General features: G+C 35.2%; 1 protein-coding gene across 1 annotated transcript in view; it reads right to left on the reverse strand.

Annotated features, from left to right (window-relative positions):
- The window catches only part of DOCK2 (dedicator of cytokinesis 2), a 155,205-nt gene that overhangs the window by 54,168 nt on the left and 83,207 nt on the right, over positions 1 to 17,830 (reverse strand). The window contains exons 28-29 of the mRNA XM_042880726.1: positions 12,578 to 12,676; positions 11,207 to 11,301 (exon numbers count right to left, since the gene is read on the reverse strand). Coding sequence (XP_042736660.1) covers positions 11,207 to 11,301; positions 12,578 to 12,676 — 194 coding nt within the window. The remainder of the gene's footprint in view (positions 1 to 11,206; positions 11,302 to 12,577; positions 12,677 to 17,830) is intronic.

A 17,830-nucleotide genomic window follows, 5' to 3' on the forward strand; every position in this document is an offset into this window, starting at 1 on the left:
CATTTTCGCAATTAAAAGAAAGCTCTTTAGTTTTCTCACAGGTGGCTGAGGATGAAGATGACATCTCCGACACCTCAAGTAGATTATTAAAATGCACTCAAAGCTGAATTAATACAGTTATTTGTTCCAACTGGAAGAGTGTAAACATGATGCCTTCAGCTTGAAAAGCAGTGTATGTTTATGCTCATTACTAAAGCAGCAAGATTAAATGACATTTATAAATCAGACTTTGTCTATCTTTGCAACAGTGTACATTTGCAAAACTAAAATCAGTGTATTTCTGCACAATTGTTAAGTTTATTAAATAATTTAGTTTCATTGCATTTACTATTCAGAAAATAAATCATCCATATTCCTCTACTTTGTAGGTAAAATTCATGAAATTTTAGGTGAAATACTTTGCGCAATCTCAAAGACATGAACACAAGTTGAAAAACACTCCTAAATGCTCAGGTACACTCACTAGCTGTTACTGGTGAAACAAGGAAAAAGCAATCCTAAGTACTCAAGCACAACTGTTGCCCATCAGGAAAAAGATCTAATAGTTGCAAGAAATGAATTTTAAAAAATCCACAAAATTCCATAAAATATAATCCTAAATAAGCAATCTAGATTGCCCTGAATGCAATGCCTCCTATTCAGTTACATGGAAACTACAACAGATACAAAGATGACAGTAACACTACATGTTAGAGCAAATTCTCAGCTACAAAACATAATTTTTCAGCACACCATCATTAATTATGCATTTTTATCAGCAACGAACAAGAGCTTGCATGTCATGCTCATAAAAATCTGCACCAGTGGAGGTGACCCACTATTCCACAGTTGCTACGATTGTTAGGAAAATACTGCCTGCTGCAGTCCATTTTTCAATGGCCCAAACAGATGGAAATCAGAAAGTGTCAAATCCAGACTATGTGGTGGATTGTGATAGGACAATCCAGCTGAGACTTTCTCAAAGCAGGGCCTGGTGTTATTCTGTTGCAAGAGAAAAACTGTCCTCATCTCTGACCTGTCTGTGGAAGTTTGAACCTTCATCTTTGTCAGCATTGCAATGTAATGGTCAGAGTTGATGGTTTGTTCAGGTTCCAGTAAATCCAGAAGGACCGCCCTTTTCCTATATCCCAAAATGCAGTGCACTTTACCCACAGAGGGCTGCATCTTGAACTGATGTTTTTGACTCTGGCACGTAGTGGCAACATCACATTTTGCCACAGTAAAAGGTCACTTTCACCTTCATATTGGTTCAGTAGGTCCTGACAAAGTTGCATACAGTGTTCTTTCACTTTCTGGCCGAGCATTTTTGGACCTCACCTTACACAAACTTTGCAATATTCCAAGATTGCCACCTGAAGCTAACCTTCAGCTCCACACACAGTTCCCTGGTCATAACCCACCTATTCACAAGGATGAGCTGATTGAAACACTCCTAGTTTCTTGGTGTGAGAACTGTGCATAGCCATCCAGAACGTGGCTTGTCTTTCATGTTGCTGTTGTCACTACTGAAACACACCACCACCCTCACTGTGCTCACATTTATTGTTTGGGCTCCATAAATGTTCGGCAAGTGTCAATGAATGTTGGTGTGTGCAATTTTTCTACATGGAACTCAGTCCCACAGCTTTACTACATACACACTTCCATGTCAGAAGTCATTTTGTCTGCCCCTTACTGACACCTGTCACAGGGCAACAAAATGTAAGAGATTCAACCTCTGTTGCCTTTGAACCTCTATACCAAAATTTGCCTCTGACATTATGGGCCAGCGTAATAAAATAGTAGGCATTACTTTTGTAGCAGCTTTTGTATCTTCTGTGAGCATCTCTGTCATTCCCACAGATATTTTTATCTGATGTACTGGAATTACACATTTTCAAGAAGCATGCAATACTTCCTGACTGTCAGGTTCCAAGTATTTCCATGCATTTGTATTTTGCCTAGAGGATGTAACTATTTCTGTCAAGTCTGTAAGTCACTCAGGCAGTAGGCTTGAATTCTATTCCTGGCGCCTGTCAATGCCATGCTGTCCTACCTCAGTGACTTGATATCTACATGCTTCAGTTTTCTCCTTCAGAAGAAGGGCATATTAACTAGCCACACATATGAAGCATAACAGGTGCCTAGAAACAGACAGATTCTGATGAAAATAATATGAAGTATAATATTTACTACTGCTGACAAAATAATCCTAAAGAAATAAGTACTGCTCTAAGAGGAGAAACTTGAAGTTTCTTGAGTGCAGAAACCATTCTCATTACATGATTATTCATAATGTAAGTTAGCCACGGTAACAAACTTAATGGAGAAGATACACATAGAAAAGAGATTGTAAAAACACTGGACTTGAGAATGATTCTGAAAAATGCTGTACGTACTACCCAATTTCTTAAGAAGTTATTAAGAAAAATTACTGAAATAGCTTCTCACGGCATAATATATTTTCCTCTTACTTCCACAGTTGATCATTGGAGCTTACTTTTCGTGGACCTTTGGGAGATATGCTCAGTTCTGTTTTGCAAGTCAAGACTGATCTAGGCTGATCTAAAGACAGGATCTTAGTTTCTCACACAGATAATGCTATTGGACAACTGCTTTTTCCAACTGAATTTCTCTTGTCATATTTTCTCTAAACTTTAAAAACTACACAGGGCAACTAATATTCTGTTTTAGGTGTTCAATTACAGAAAGTCCTCTGGAATTACCTGAGTAATATGGAATCTAGTTTTGCCTTGGTTGAAATAATTTTGATCTAAAGTTGATTAAATTTTTCTCCCCACAATAATTTCTATGATATTTTCTGAGTTTATATCTCCCTATAATAATTTCCATGATATTTTCTGAGTTTACAGTCATTGATTCCTCTAATTTACCAGACTCTCGGGCCTGAAGATTTATAGATAATATTGAAGACCAAAATCCCTGGGCTTAATTTGAGTACAGAAAGGCAAAGTTGAGGCTTAGAACAGCAAAAGGATTGTCACGGTTCTTCTCCTGCTATTTCCTTTACCCTTCTCAATGTGGTACTGCTTTTGCTGTACTAAAAACAAAATTGCTTCCAATTTTTCACGTGCACTATTAATAAAAATTATTTATATTAAAAGGCAAAGAACAGAATCCCACACAACTGAAATGCAAGTACTTGTGTATTTTTAGGCTAGAATGGTACAAATATACAAATGATGTAAGGCAAAAAAAAGTTGAAAACTTATATCAGGCTAAGATAAAGATTTGATTTGAAACTGTTTGTCAGGTAAATTAAAACAGAGAGGCTGAGCTGGAGAGATGTATTCATTAGCATCAATACGTTAATCAGAGTAAGATTCCAAGGGTATTCTTTATCCTAGCTTTAGAAGTGCAAACAGGTGATAAACCTAAAATATAGATCTCCAACTCCAAGTTATTTTTAGCAAACAAGTTAGAATTAGAGCATGAGCTCCTTGCAGCATGAAACAAAGAGATAATTACCTTAAAATATTATAAGGTGGACTTTAGCTGACTTTGTGCATGAAGGTGAAGCCACAGGAAACTCTGCATTAAAAAAAATATTTTAAAATAACGGCTGCCAACTGCAATCTATCAGCTTAAATTGGCACTGTCTGTTCTTCTGTGGCTTTGCAAAAGATGGTCTTTCTCTGCACCTAATTTCAGACATAGAACACTGCAGCCAACACAGCTGCAAACAGTAGTCTAATGCCCCTTTGTTTTTAAACCATGAATAGATAAAAGGACTTCAAAAAAAAAAGAGCTTTGCAATAAAAGCTGAGCACTCGGTAGCTCTCCTTCACATTTTAAACTAGTTCTTCACCTAGCCCTCCACATACAATGTTTTGAGTACCTCACCTAAACAAAAAATAAGTCTGGAACCACAGAATTTTTTGTAAGATGTCTCAATCAAGTGGAGAGTTATAAACCATAAGCATGAGCGCACATTCCTCCTGACTCACACACGAATTCTTTTAAACCAATGGTCCAATAGCAAGGAGATCAGTGTCTTTTCAAGTTTGTAATACTATGTAAAATTTGGGTGTTTATCTTTCAACTCTGAGGTGAAGTTCGATTCTTGCACTTAGGTGTCTGTGAGCATGAACTCAATCTCATGTTTGCTGAGACTTCTAAAGCTGTGATTACACTACAAAGACAGTAACATCTGCAAAGAATTAATCAGTTACAGACAACTGGATAATCAGACAAAAAAAGAAAATAAGAAAAAAGACTCTTGAAGACATTAGCTCCTATGCTGCCAAAGTTCTTAATCCAAGAAAATGTTAAAAAGCTGGATTTTTAGTACCTATCTGAAAAACAATGAAGACTTGAAGAGACTTAAAATTCAGTACTTCTTCCCAAAAATCCTAAGTGCTTTTCTTTCAGAGAATTTGGCCCACAAACTAAAGTCAGGAGGAGCTGCACTGACTTCATCTTGGCAGGTTTCTTTCTGTAATCCACAAAGGTTGACAATCAGCACTTTCATTAGTGAACCCTCTACTGGAGCAGATGAGGAACATGAGAGGAATTATTTCAAAGCCTAGGAGATGGATCAATCTGTTCTGACTTCTGACAGTCACAGTCTTGCTGTTATACCAATTGCATGAAAACCTGGGTTGGAGATAACAGAATCAAAATAATGGTTCAACTTAGTTTATGACTACTTGACAGAAGCATCCTCATAGAAACACTCTGCAGAAGATACTTTATTTTTCTAACATGAAGCAAGTACAAAGGAGAAGCAGCTACTACAGTCAACTCATTCATTTGTGGGGCTCTGTAATCTTTCCTCTGCCTTCATGTGTGCAGAGCATGTGAACTGGCATACGAAATCAAGAATAGACTTGCAAAGTGGGTCAGACCCAATGTCAAATGCTGATCATTGTCAAGGACTGAAATAATGGCCAGCAATTATAAACTGCAGGTGGAAGATGTAAAACATATAGAAAAGAAATCAGATAAGGAATCAGCGTGACAGGAGAGATTAAAAACATTCACTCTTTCAGTGACCAAAACAGCAGCAGGAGAAAGCCTAAGAAAACAAGTGAAGAGATAAAAACACAAAATCTTCACAAATTAACAGTAGAAACATCTGCTAATAAAGAGGCAAACTATCACTGATTTAGAAATGAAGGGCAATGGAAATGAAAATACCATTTAAAAATTTTGTAGCCAGTGAAACCTTCTTCTTAAGAGCATAATTATGGCAACACTTAGGAAGCAATTCACTTCCACAGTAACTGGAAAAATACAACTAGTGGTGAAAGGAAAGTAGTATAATTTAATCATATTTCTCATTGTCTCAGCTCAGTATCACTACAGACTGAAGCATTTTTTTTTTCATTCAGGTTAAGTTCTAATAATATAGCAATTTTCATTTTCCTAAAATCTTTTTTTAGTGTATTACAAGACTGCGCAAACAGCATGGTCAGAAAACAAGTACTTTAAAGTAGCTGTTATTCAGGTTTTCCTATTATTTTGTACAATTAATTTTCTTTATTAGTAGAGTGCTTATTATTTGAAAATTGACCTTGAATAGCTATGCCAAATGTACAAAAAAACTACATGCTACCATATACCAGAGGTAATTTGACAGTAACACAAAAGCAACACCTAGAGAAAGACATGAAGTAGTAATTGCTTTGCTGCTGTAAAATGGCAGAGAATAATAATAAGACACAGGCTGCCCAGAGGTGTTGTGAATGCCCCATGCCTGGAGGTGCTCAAGGCTGGGCTGGATGGGCTCCTGGACAGCCTATCCACTGGTTGGAGACCCTGTCTGTGGCAGTAGGGTTGGAACTTTATAATCTTTGAGGTCTGTTCCAACCCAAGCCATTCTATGAAATGGCTCAGTTGGCCACACCAGCTGCAGCTGGAAGTGTACCTTTCCACAGAAATTAGTATAAAACCCACAGTGAAAGAACTGACCCTTGTCTTTATTTACCTTATCCTTTTTTTTCCCAGACAAACCTTATTCTATTTGCCCTATTGCAAGTACTCACTTCTGTGAGAACTTGGAAAGTCACCTAGAAAACATATGCCTAGATTTAATGCAAAGAATGTGCAAATCTGTGAACCTCGTGACACTGTGCACCAAGTAACCCACCAAGAAGAAAAATAAATTAATAAAAAGTATGTTCTTCATCTCTGGAAGGATCTCTTTATATATTATGTGTATGTTATCCATATATATAAATACACCCATGGGGTACTGCATTTAAACAAGGTCATTTTTAGTCTTATAGAAAAACATATCATCTGAGCACACATCTTGTTATTATACCTGACTGTCTGAACTTGTTATATTCCATTTATCTTTCTGTGTACCTACGCATAAAGGGGTATTTTCAGTAGACATTTGTACTTGTTCTTAGAATAATGTGTCCATAAATTTAATTAAATAAGTTCAGCAATATACCACGAACAAGTGTGTAATTGGTTTCTGACATCTTGAAAATTCAAGCACTTGAGAAAAACAATCACATTTCTATCAAGCCTGCTTAGGCCAAAGGTTTCCAGAGGAAAATGAGAAAAAATTACTCACACAACAGATCAACCTTCCAAATTGTCTTATTTGTTTAAAGTAAACCACAACACTGCCATCCATTTTAGTTATGTAAATTAAACCTAACACCTGATATAGCTGAAAAGAGCAAAAACTTACCTAAACTGCTAAACTGCAGTTTTTCTCCTCTCAAGAATAAATAAATAAATGCCCTTCTTTTTTTTTTTTTTTTTTTTTTTTTTTTTTTTTTTCCAAACTATTATTTTCTGTGACACAAACAGTGAGTCAGGCAATGTTTATTCTATCTCGATAGCATAAACCACCATTTTCCTCTCCGTTTCCTATGAGAGCAGGAATTAATAATCAAGAAAGTAAAATTAAGGACTTCTTTTTTTTCCTATTTTAATACATACAGTGATATTCTTAATCTAAAAATCCCATCACAATTATCAAAGACTGAATCCCTACTACGGTACCAGCTGGAATAAAGGACAAAACATACTCTTACCAACTGAATTTGTGTACTTGCACACAGTCAGTTTTACTAATTCCTATGAATAGAAACATCCACTGTTCTTTATTTTAATTAACAAGTGAGTTTTTCTTTTAAATGAAACCCACTGATTTCATAGTAGAAACAAACAATCTGTAGCATCTCTGCCACGAATACTTAAACTTGCATGAAAAAGGCATGTTGCCATACTTCCTGCAACTCTGTTCAGTATCCTCCCTAGTATAAATGTAATTCTTGAATAATATGCTTAAATTGTGCTTCCTAAGCCTTTGGTTATTTTTCTTCAGAAAGTTTAAAAGAAAATGCAGTCCAGCATCCACCAGATTTGTTGTCTGTGCCAGTTATTTAACAATTGTGCATGCAACTTCACAAATGCCATCTCTCCATAAAGCAGAAAGCAATATTTTTTTGTCATTTATAGGACAATACTATAAACAGCTGCTTACTCTGAGAAGGGTTTTTATATTCAAAAGTATTGCTGATCCGATGAAAGGAAGCATTCATATCTCTTACTATTGTTCCTCTGAGTTTGGAAATGGTGATTACTCAGATTGAGATGACTTTGATATTTATCAAGATTTTATCAATTTATGGCTTCGTATCACTGCCACCGTTGTAATGTCACCATTTATCAGACTACCAAGAAAGCCCATAGGCTTTGCTGTGATCATTTGGCCCTGGCCAGCTGGTAAAACCAAGCAGAATGAGTTCCAATTCATCATCCAGCAGAGAACGGAATTTCAGACTTGTGTTTTGTTACTTTGTTTGATCACTGGTGAATGACTGTACAGAATGTGGCATCTGAAAGAAATGAAATTCTATAGTGTCCATATATCTGCTAACCACCGTAATCCTTTATTTAACTCATTGAATCTCAGTCCCTGTGCAGTTCATGATGACAATGAAGCATGGTCATCTCCTGGGAGGAATTACGTGTCTCCAAATTAAAGAGATGAATAAAAAAGACAAACAGGCCATGTGGTATTAGCTAAGCCTGAAAATCATTTCCCTACAAATGCCACACACCCAGAAATTACTGCTTTTAATAAGCTAATATGCAATAATCTACATACCACAAATGGAATAAAGTGCACACACAAGCAGTGGCAACAAGCAAGAAGTGTGCAGTAAGCAACTCTCATCAGAAGTTAATTAAATATCTTATGAAGGATCACAAAAATAACTCAGATATTATATTCTCATGACCTCAGTAAGGATTTTACTATTTCCCAAAGTGTTCTGTTGCATCTAGTGTGACATGAAAACGAGCATCCTTCCCACCTTGCTGTGAATGAAGAAAGAAAAATAAAAAAGATAAACAAAAGTACTCTGTTTCTGATTCTCAGTTGCTAATGGAACAGTTCAGCTTTGTCTCCTTCACATTCTGATGGGCTTTGGAAATGAGAACATGCTTTGAAAGCACGCAATACATCAATTTTAATAGTGATTTAAGAAATTTGGGTTGGGCTATTCCATCCTGATACAAGTAAAGTCTGACTAAGTTTAGTGAATTAAATTTCTACTCCCACTCTAGGAACTTTCTTGCAACAGTTTAACCTGGGCATAGAATCACAGAATTTCTTAGGTTAGGAAAAAAAAACCCATAAGATCATAAATCCAACCATCATGTAACAAGTTTTAATACTATGGTTTTCTCTGAGCATAATTTGAATTGCATTACCTTACAATTTTGCACATTCTCTGCATTAGCAGAGCGTGTCCATTCTCCCTTTCTTTGGACAAAGGCTTCTCCTTTCCCAGAAAATGCTCTTAAAAAAATGTTTTCCTCTTAAAATTTTTCAGTACCTTTTTAGTTCTTCTCATCCGCTATTTTCCCTTTACCTGCACCACACAAATAGTCAAAATATCCCTCATCATAACTCTGACCACCTCTTTATGTGGAAGAACAGTTATTGTGTCCTGCTCATTGGGACAGGATGAATTTGTGGTACTGGTGATTCTGTTCACTTTCTCCTGCCTCTGTTTGCACTCCAATTTTATTTTTCTGCAGTGCAGTATATCTTGAACTGAAATTCATCCAATGCCAGCTTCCCTGCAAGGTACAAAATGCAGGAGAGCATCTGGGGCAGATTGTGAGGGTTTGTTGAATGCCCGTGTGGAAGAAGTGCCAACCACATTCTGCCATTGGCTGTGTTACACTATGGAGATGCCTTACAGCTTGTTTCTTATGTTTTTCCAAATTCAAAAAGGGGGGACTGTTAAGGTAAAACAAGACCCTCAGGGCTTAAAGAGGGCCTGCATATAATTCTGCTCAGAAGGGAAATTAAAAATGCAAAACTTTAGCTGTGCTAACAATTTTTTGGTATATATTTTTTTCTCCCATATAGGAAACTCCAGTCTGATCTCTTCTTTTTCTTTTGTTACTTTTCTGGCTTGAAGTAAAGCATGTCAGTAAGACATCTAAAAATCTAATTTAGGCTTCAATTTAATTCAGAGAACACGTGACCCCTCAAAAAAAATTCCATAATGACTAGTAATAAAAATCCCTCCCCTCCCTGATATTGATATAACATAAAATGAAAGAATTAAAATAAGACTCATAACTCATCTTACTTATTTAACCTTGGGAAAAGCAAAGGTGCCAAGACAGTTTAGGTAACCAGCGTGTTTACATATGAATGTTAAGTCACTTAGAATCCTTTTCGTAATGCTAGATACTGCTGGATAAACCCCCAAACCCGTAAGTCATCTTTTCTGAATGAGGATTGATGGTTCTTTTCCATTCTTTGTAGTTAAAAATCTTCTACTTGAGAAAAAAACAACTGCTAATAGGAATTTATAGATTTTGAAATTATTTTTTACACACACACATACATATAAGAGGTTTGGTACATTTACATATATAATAGAAGACTGTTAAGTTACTATACTACTAAACATGCTCAAATTTTGAGGAATCTCTTCCTCACCTGCTTGTCCTGTAGTCAGACACAAGAATCAACAATGCAATAAGCAATCACATATTTTACTTTGCAGTCCTTAGACTGACACTAAAAGAGTATCTCAGAATGGCTAAAAAAAGTTTTTAGAAAATAAATCCTCACATAGTCCACCCTGCACGCTCATGTACTAGACTTTCCTTAATGCCAAAAACTTTCATTTGTAACTGATGCCCATAATGAACAACAAGGCTCACAACTCAAGGGAAAAATATTTCTTTCTTCTTCCAACAGCATTATTTCAAGGATACTCTAAGGAAATTCATGTGTGATACCTTGAACCAAACTAACTCTCCAGACCTGCTATCAATGTGCAGGTACACAAACATAACTTTTCTTCTTTCCAGTTCCATATCACATGAAATCAAGCTACAAATTGAAAAGAATTCATGTGTATCAAAATCTATGTGATGTGACATTTCACTTTCATAATGTGAAATCCTACTATCAAGATCACAGTCATCCTATGGCTTAACAAATATTGACCAACACCTTGTCTATCCCATCATCATTTATTCTGACAAATTGTAGGTGTGGCTTAAGGTGTACAATTTGCACAGTTTAAGTCCACAAGGTATTTCCTTTAGTCAGTTTAATCATATAGGAGCACTCAAAGATTTTTTTTTATTAATAGCAAGCTCTCAGAGTAAATAATAGCAAGTATGATAAATGTGAATGTATGAGCTTTTGGATAGATACTGTCTTCATCTACAGAGGCAACAAACCTGTCTCAACTAATCAATCATGAACAGATGATGCATACTATAGCTATAGCAATACACTTCCTCAAGTACATGAGCTATAGGAAGCCTCTTGTACTCGCCCCTCTCCTACAAATATAGAGATGTACTCAAAGACATGGCCTTTATCATTTTTCAGCTCAGAAAGAAAATGGCATTTGCTAACTTGCATCACAGTGAACTCACTGAGGACGTTCTAAATCTGTGTAGAAACTGTGTTGGTAAGATTTAACAAGACTTTTACAGTTTTGCTTCTTTTGACTGTCAACATACAGGCTAAGTATATAGTTCCACTTTAGGGTTATTTTTTTCCCTTTCTTTTATAAATGTACTTACTGCATAAGCAGATAAACTATTTAATGAATTATTTTAGATGTTGACTTTTTTGGCATCAAGCAAATTGGAATTATGTTGTCAGCTGGAAGGGCAAAAGTTCACTTTTTAGTAAGATATGAAACAAGTTCCCTTTTCACAAGCACACTGAACATGAGCACCTCTTTACCTGTTCTGCACCATGCTCATAGCCATCCAGTCTGAAGGGTAAACATTCTTTCCAATGAGATCTTTGAACATTATGAATGTTTCCATCAAGAAGTCCTGGAAAACAAAACACAGTAAAACTGTGCCTGCTAGCACAAAGTTTGTGTCTGGTATTTCAAGTACAGTGCACCCATGCAGTTTTAACCTTGAATTTCCAAGCAAGTCAGCTAAAACTGCATGAGGCTAGTGAGCTGAAATGTCATCATTTATTACCAAAATCTAGCAAGCAGCTCTCTGAAAAGATTGTACTTTGTCAAATTACTTAAAGAGAAAGAAGTGAACAATAGCTCTCCACAGCACAGAGAACAAATCTTTATCATCTTCATACATACACTTGTGCTCCTGAAAAAAATGACAAGTCAACAAACCAATGCTTCTATAAACAGAAAAAAAAACAAAAACCCAACCATGGTGTATTTTGTTGTTTTTGTTTAAATTTGCTCTGAAGAGCTGTTCAGGCAGATGAAGTGTTACTGCACTTGATAGTTTTCACTAAAACTTCTATTATCTTCTATTATTACATTATCCAGGACCAAGTACCCAAATTTCCTTGGAAGCTGAAATTATTTATAACATACTCATATGTTTTCAAATAAATTCAAGCACATGAAGAACTGCAAAAGCTACCCATGATTTCATCTGTCAGCATTTCAATTATAGCATAGCACTGACTGTACTAAAGAAAGTAAAGCAGTAAAAATATTACTTCCATGTAGAAACTGTAGATTATGTAATGAAAACCTTACCCTATATCCAGCTTATTTTGGAGTTATGTCACAAGTACAGATAAGAGACAAAACCAGTGATTACTGATACAAATGAGAAAAAATACATCAAATATTCTTCATTTGTGCCAGGAACAACTGACGTAGTACGCTGCATCAGAAGAAAAAGACATTTAACTGCATTTAGGTGCAACATTATCTTGTCCAGTAGTGAAAAGTGGAAACTGATCACCATGTGCAAAATGGGAATGGAAGGTGTGAGTAGTTAAGGGTTGTTTTGTTGTTGATTTTCTGTTTTGTTTATGTATTTCAACATGTTTCTCCTCAAAACAGTACATAACAAAGATCCTCTTACTTAATTCTTGGTTTCTAAATTATCACCTAAAAGTCAGATGACCTCAATGAGATCACAGGTTTCAGACCACAGTATATTCTCCAAGGACACCGGCAGAAGAGGGAGGGAATAAAATGACCTAGAGGCAAAAAATTTGCAGAAACAGACTACATGCTAGGAAGAACCAGGCAAAATACTAAGCAACGCTACCGATGATTCATAGCTTATAAAATACTGAAGTTATTTATCATACCCATGTTTATTTTATACTCACCACTAGTTCTGAACTCGTCTGAAAAGTTTCAATGTAAACTGAGTAATGCTGATCATTCATCTGGTTTAATATGGCTGTCATGCATGCAACAAAATGACTCTGAAAGAAAACAGAAAGCAATCAACAGAAAGGTAACAGATCTAGATTTACTTTAGATATTGGATTGTAGTCTAGATCTGGACTGTTCCGAATGCCTAATAAATCTTTTTATGGATGTTAAAATAAAATCAAATGCAAACATTCACAAACTCAGATGAAAGAAACATATTGTGAAATCAAAGTTCAAAAACTACCCTGGCAACAGCCATCTCTGGAGAAAAAAAAGAGTGGCATCATTTATGAAAAAGTACTTGGAAGCACATAGTCTGAGCTGTACTTATATATAAAGTGCAACTAAATATTACCCAAAGATTCCTGAAAAGCAAGTGATATTTCCTAGGATTCTACCATTATGAATTCAGAGGAAGAAAAGAATACTGCAATCAAAAATTTCTAATCATTGTAGAAATAAAGGCTATGGTATTTTACAGGAAGAAATACTGCAAGAAAGGATGAATTTTATAGGCACTGAAGTAACTATTACTGAACTCTAAATCTTGGTAGCATACTTCTTTTTCTCATAACTTCTCTCAAACTTCCTCACAAGTAAATGTTTTATTTCCCTCTATTTCTAAAGCTGAAACAATGCAATATATAAAATGATTCATAAGCCTGGGTTTTCACAGCCACTGACTGAGACTGACAAAGATACTTCTTATCTCTCAGTAATAGCATGCTTAATTATTGTTAGTTTTCCTTTAAGACAGTGAAGAATCCTCTTTACTGATACCTTTCAATTTTCTTCATTACTGTTTTAGGAGTGAATCTGCTTAAATGCTTTGATTCTATTAAAATAAGAGAATCTGGAGGAAGTGAGCATGCAAAATAGTTTTCTAGATTGATTTCACTTTGATTCTTTTCATCATGCAGGCTTAGAAGTGTCAGAAGTGACTCCCCACAGTCCCTCTGTGCTCATTTGTCCTTCAGATTCTCTGTTGAACTCTGCTTCGCTTTACACTTCTGCTGTGTCAGAAAGTCAACAAATACATACGTTACCAAAGTACCAAACATGCAGACTGCTGTCCACAACCATTTTGTCTACTAAAGGGAAACCTCCTTTAACTTCAGGTTATGGCCACTAGAGGTCTTTTACTTTCATGTTAGCTGCTGTTCAGTTTGTACTGCCTTTTTTTTTATTTATTTATTCCTGCGTGAGCAGATCTAGTACACTTCTTGCATATAAACAGTGACAATTGCAATATAAAAGACCTATTATAGCTTATTTTGGAGTAACATTAGAGCTAGTGAGAGGCTTATCTACTTTGTAAGACCAAGAAGACATTTCCTGTGGGTACACTCAAAGCTTTCAGGTAAGGCATCGTGTGTTCTCGGGTACTGATGCTTTTTTAAAAAGAAATGCTGATTTTCCTGCAGTAGAAGTTCACTTTAACAGTTGTGAATCAGAAAAATGTTTCCTGTGATGTTAAATTTGTAAGAGGAAATAATAATGAATTACAAAGGATGCAGTAATGAAACTGTTATTTTCTTCTTTCTGATGTCTTGATTTTGGAAAAAAAAAAAAACCAAAAACAAAAAAACCTGGCAGAAGTTAGAGAATACTGTACATTTAAAACAACCTTTATTTTTATTAAACTTATGCCACAAAATGCTTTTCTATACTCTTATTAAATAATCATTTATTGAAATAAGTAGAATTTCTTTACAAGCCTTGAATAGATCCATTATGTTGCTTAAAGGCTTAAAGACATTAAGAAGGTTATTTTGTGTTGCTCTTGTAACCAACTTCTAAAATATGTCTAGCTATATCTGTTATTATGCTACAGCACAAATGCCTAATCTTAATCATCATGTATTGTCATTTTATAATTAATAGATCATATGTTTTGATTACTAAAAAAAGCCAGAAACAAAGACAGCACATTACTATACAGGTGCTTTGCCCCCACCTGTCAAATTCATATCAGTGTGACTTAATGCTACGTTATAAATAAAAAGGTGACAGCTGGTTTGCTACTAAAACTTATTCCATCATTTCCAGACATCTGTAAAGCACAAAAATACACCAAATTAATCTCTAATATTTTTCTTGCCCACACTCTCAGCTATTAGAAATTAATTGCCTGCTCCTTCATAGGTTAAATGCATGCCCCTCCCCTTCTGAAGCTGAAACACCAGCAATAAACATTCACTTCTCAGATGCAGCCTCGGATAATTCAAGTATTCATGCTCTCTCAGCTTCACCATGAAAACAGCCTCATTTAGGAATATAGAGAGCTGTGATCAAGTCTGCAAATCTCTGTGCTCTTAAATTCTCCCATGCTGTTTAAGTACCTGCTATAAAATATGCAAAGAACATGAACTGCTTGAAAAAAGCTATTTTCAGTTCTGCACAGTAACTACCTATAACACTTTGAATGAAGACTGCAAGCTCACTAGATAGAAGAAATTTGGAATCAAGCACAGCCTACAGAAACAACAGTCTAATGTTGAGGATTTAAAAGTTTATTTAATTAAATCACGTATTATGTGTAAGGACTGAATGGTTGAACAAAACAAGATGAAGTTCAAGCAGAAGCCTAGAAAGTCATTTCAGCTGTGTTTAGGATTTATCCAAGGAATTAAAGCAGGGAGGCTGCTTAAAACTAGGTCAAATGTGTAAAAAAATAAAAAAAGTATCGACTAAACACTCTGTTGATGAGAGAATACTAAGAATAATAAGAAAAATTATCAGAAATGACACTGGAATATATTGTACTTCTTCAAAGTGATACAATAAGAAGGATGTTTTCCAATTTTGAAACATTCACACACATTTAGATATAAAAGAGTTCAGGAACAGAAGCAGCACTGAATTCTAATTTTGAATAAATAAATTGGTTGATATGCTTTCAAAAAGCATAAAAAACATTAAAGAAAAAATATGAGTAAAGAAATAGATCAGAAAATAAATAACATTTCCAGCTGGAATGCAAAGTAAATGAGAAGTCAAATGAAAATAAGACACAGGAGAAAATGTCTCAGGAAATAATTAAATTTCCTGCCCACTAGAAAAAAAAGCAGCAGCAGCAGCATTATTATATCAAATTCATCAAATTTTAATGAATTACAATGCTGACTTGCTTTAATATAAGCATTGGAAAAGTTTAGCTAAAGTAACAGAAATTGGTTGTTAAGGTGAATTTGTGAATATTAGCTGTGGATGCAACATGCACCGAAGAAGCATCAGAAAAATATTAGGGTCATATGAGTAAGACAACAAACTTCAACACCTAGCAACTAAATCCCAGCATACTTTATAATAGCAAATGGTGACAGGTTGCCGTAGTAACTTCAGATAATACCAGCACCACAAGAATAAATACAGTAAATGCACCAGGAAAACAAACAGCGACAGAAACATGATAGAATGAAGCTCCCCTTCAGTACTAATGTAAGAGTATTTCAGTGGCTACTCAGAGTAATTTTTGTGTAGGTGGACTTCTGCAGTGATGAAGGAAGACACTGATCTGACATACTAGAGTAATATTTATGCTTACCAACACTGAGCCACAGTGCAAAGACATAACCCTCATCATTAAAAAGCAAACAAAATGTAAACATGAATAATTTCTGATAATTCAAGCGCTTTTGATGGCCAAAGAGTAACAGCAGCTGCTCTGTAAGATTTAAATAAGTAGTAAGCTAGACAGTCAGGGCAGCTCTGAAGTTATTGCATTTGACTTTCTCAAACATATATAAAAGCACTGAGAAGTTTTATGGCATGACAGCAGCGTGATGTTTTTAGAACATACATCCTTCAGCATTTTGCTTTTACTCTTTTTAAAAAACATTTTGTTGATTTCCCAACAATATTCAAAAATAACATTAATTCCATTCAGTTCTTTCACTGCAGCTGCAATTTGTTTCTGTAAATCCAACCCAGAATTTCTACAGTCCATAGCTAGAATAAAGACTGTAATTGATTCATCCTATGAGTATGTGTGTATTGAAAATACAGGGTTGTAAAATTTACTGCTTTTCCCAGACAGTATTCCACAAAAACATGTGAAACACATGCAAATACAAGCTGTCAAAATATAAGATGAGCAATATTAAGTTTTTTTTCACATTCAGAAAAATATTTATTGTACTAAAGTTTGGTTGGCCTTTTGCAGTTGGTAAAAGGACTGAAACAAATAAAGCAGTGCCTGTGCTGTGCAGGACCTAGTCCTCTAGAAGTGTAACAGCAGGAAAAAACAAACCAGTAACAAGGTATTTCCAATTGTACAGCGCTACAAAATAAAGCACACAGTCTGCCGTGGAGATCGACAACTAGGCTAGAAGATATGGCTTAAATTAAGCAATTTATTCTTGCATGTACAAAAAGTTAAGCAAAGAAAGAGCAATAACATCTTTTATTTCTAAACTGTGTACTTTAAATCTACACATTTTGAGAAGACAGATGTCTTAAACTGGTGATTCACTTCTTTAAAACAGAATAGAGCCAGCTCATCTGTTCCCAGAACTCAGCCACCCTTTAATTCATTTTGTTCCCTTTCAGCTGAACCGAACATAAGACAACAGAAAAATTAAATTTAAAAGCTCAACTGCATAATCACAGATGATGCTACTGCAATGTATTTTGGATGGTTAAAGTAAGGCTTTATCAGAAAAGTTACCCTTAACAATGATAGAAGCTTCAGAAACTTGCCTCTTGCTTTAAAATAATCTTACAGAGAAAATCAGGCTCAATGAAAATATCTCTCCAACAACACCTATGCATTATATTAACAAATCTAGAAACTTGCACATAATTACAATTAATAAATAGTAAATTGTTTAAGAAATGCACTAATACATATTATTGTCAATTAAATAAGGTGGGTTTTTTAACCATTACTATTTCAGTAACAGTACAGATGTACTTGAGCTTCCCAAGGGCAACAGTTTTTATCAGAAGTCCATGAGAATCACATCCAATCCTGAAGCCATTAATGGAAAGAGACTTGAAGTCTGTATAACAGCATACATTACTGGTGAAGAAAAAATCTTAGTTTTCCCAAGGTACACAAAACATTAGCAGTCACCAATATTTAGGTTTCTATTAGGCTGGGATTAAAAACAGCACTGCCTTTCCTGCTTGGAGTAATCCTTTTGGTAGATCACAGTCTGCCTTTGTAAAGTCTAGTGCTATTTTGTCATTAGGTATAGCTA

The sequence above is a fragment of the Lagopus leucura genome, unplaced genomic scaffold (assembly GCF_019238085.1).
Source record: "Lagopus leucura isolate 7727_CA_CO unplaced genomic scaffold, USGS_WTPT01 Super-Scaffold_100027, whole genome shotgun sequence".
In the NCBI taxonomy this organism is placed as follows: Eukaryota; Metazoa; Chordata; class Aves; order Galliformes; family Phasianidae; genus Lagopus; species Lagopus leucura.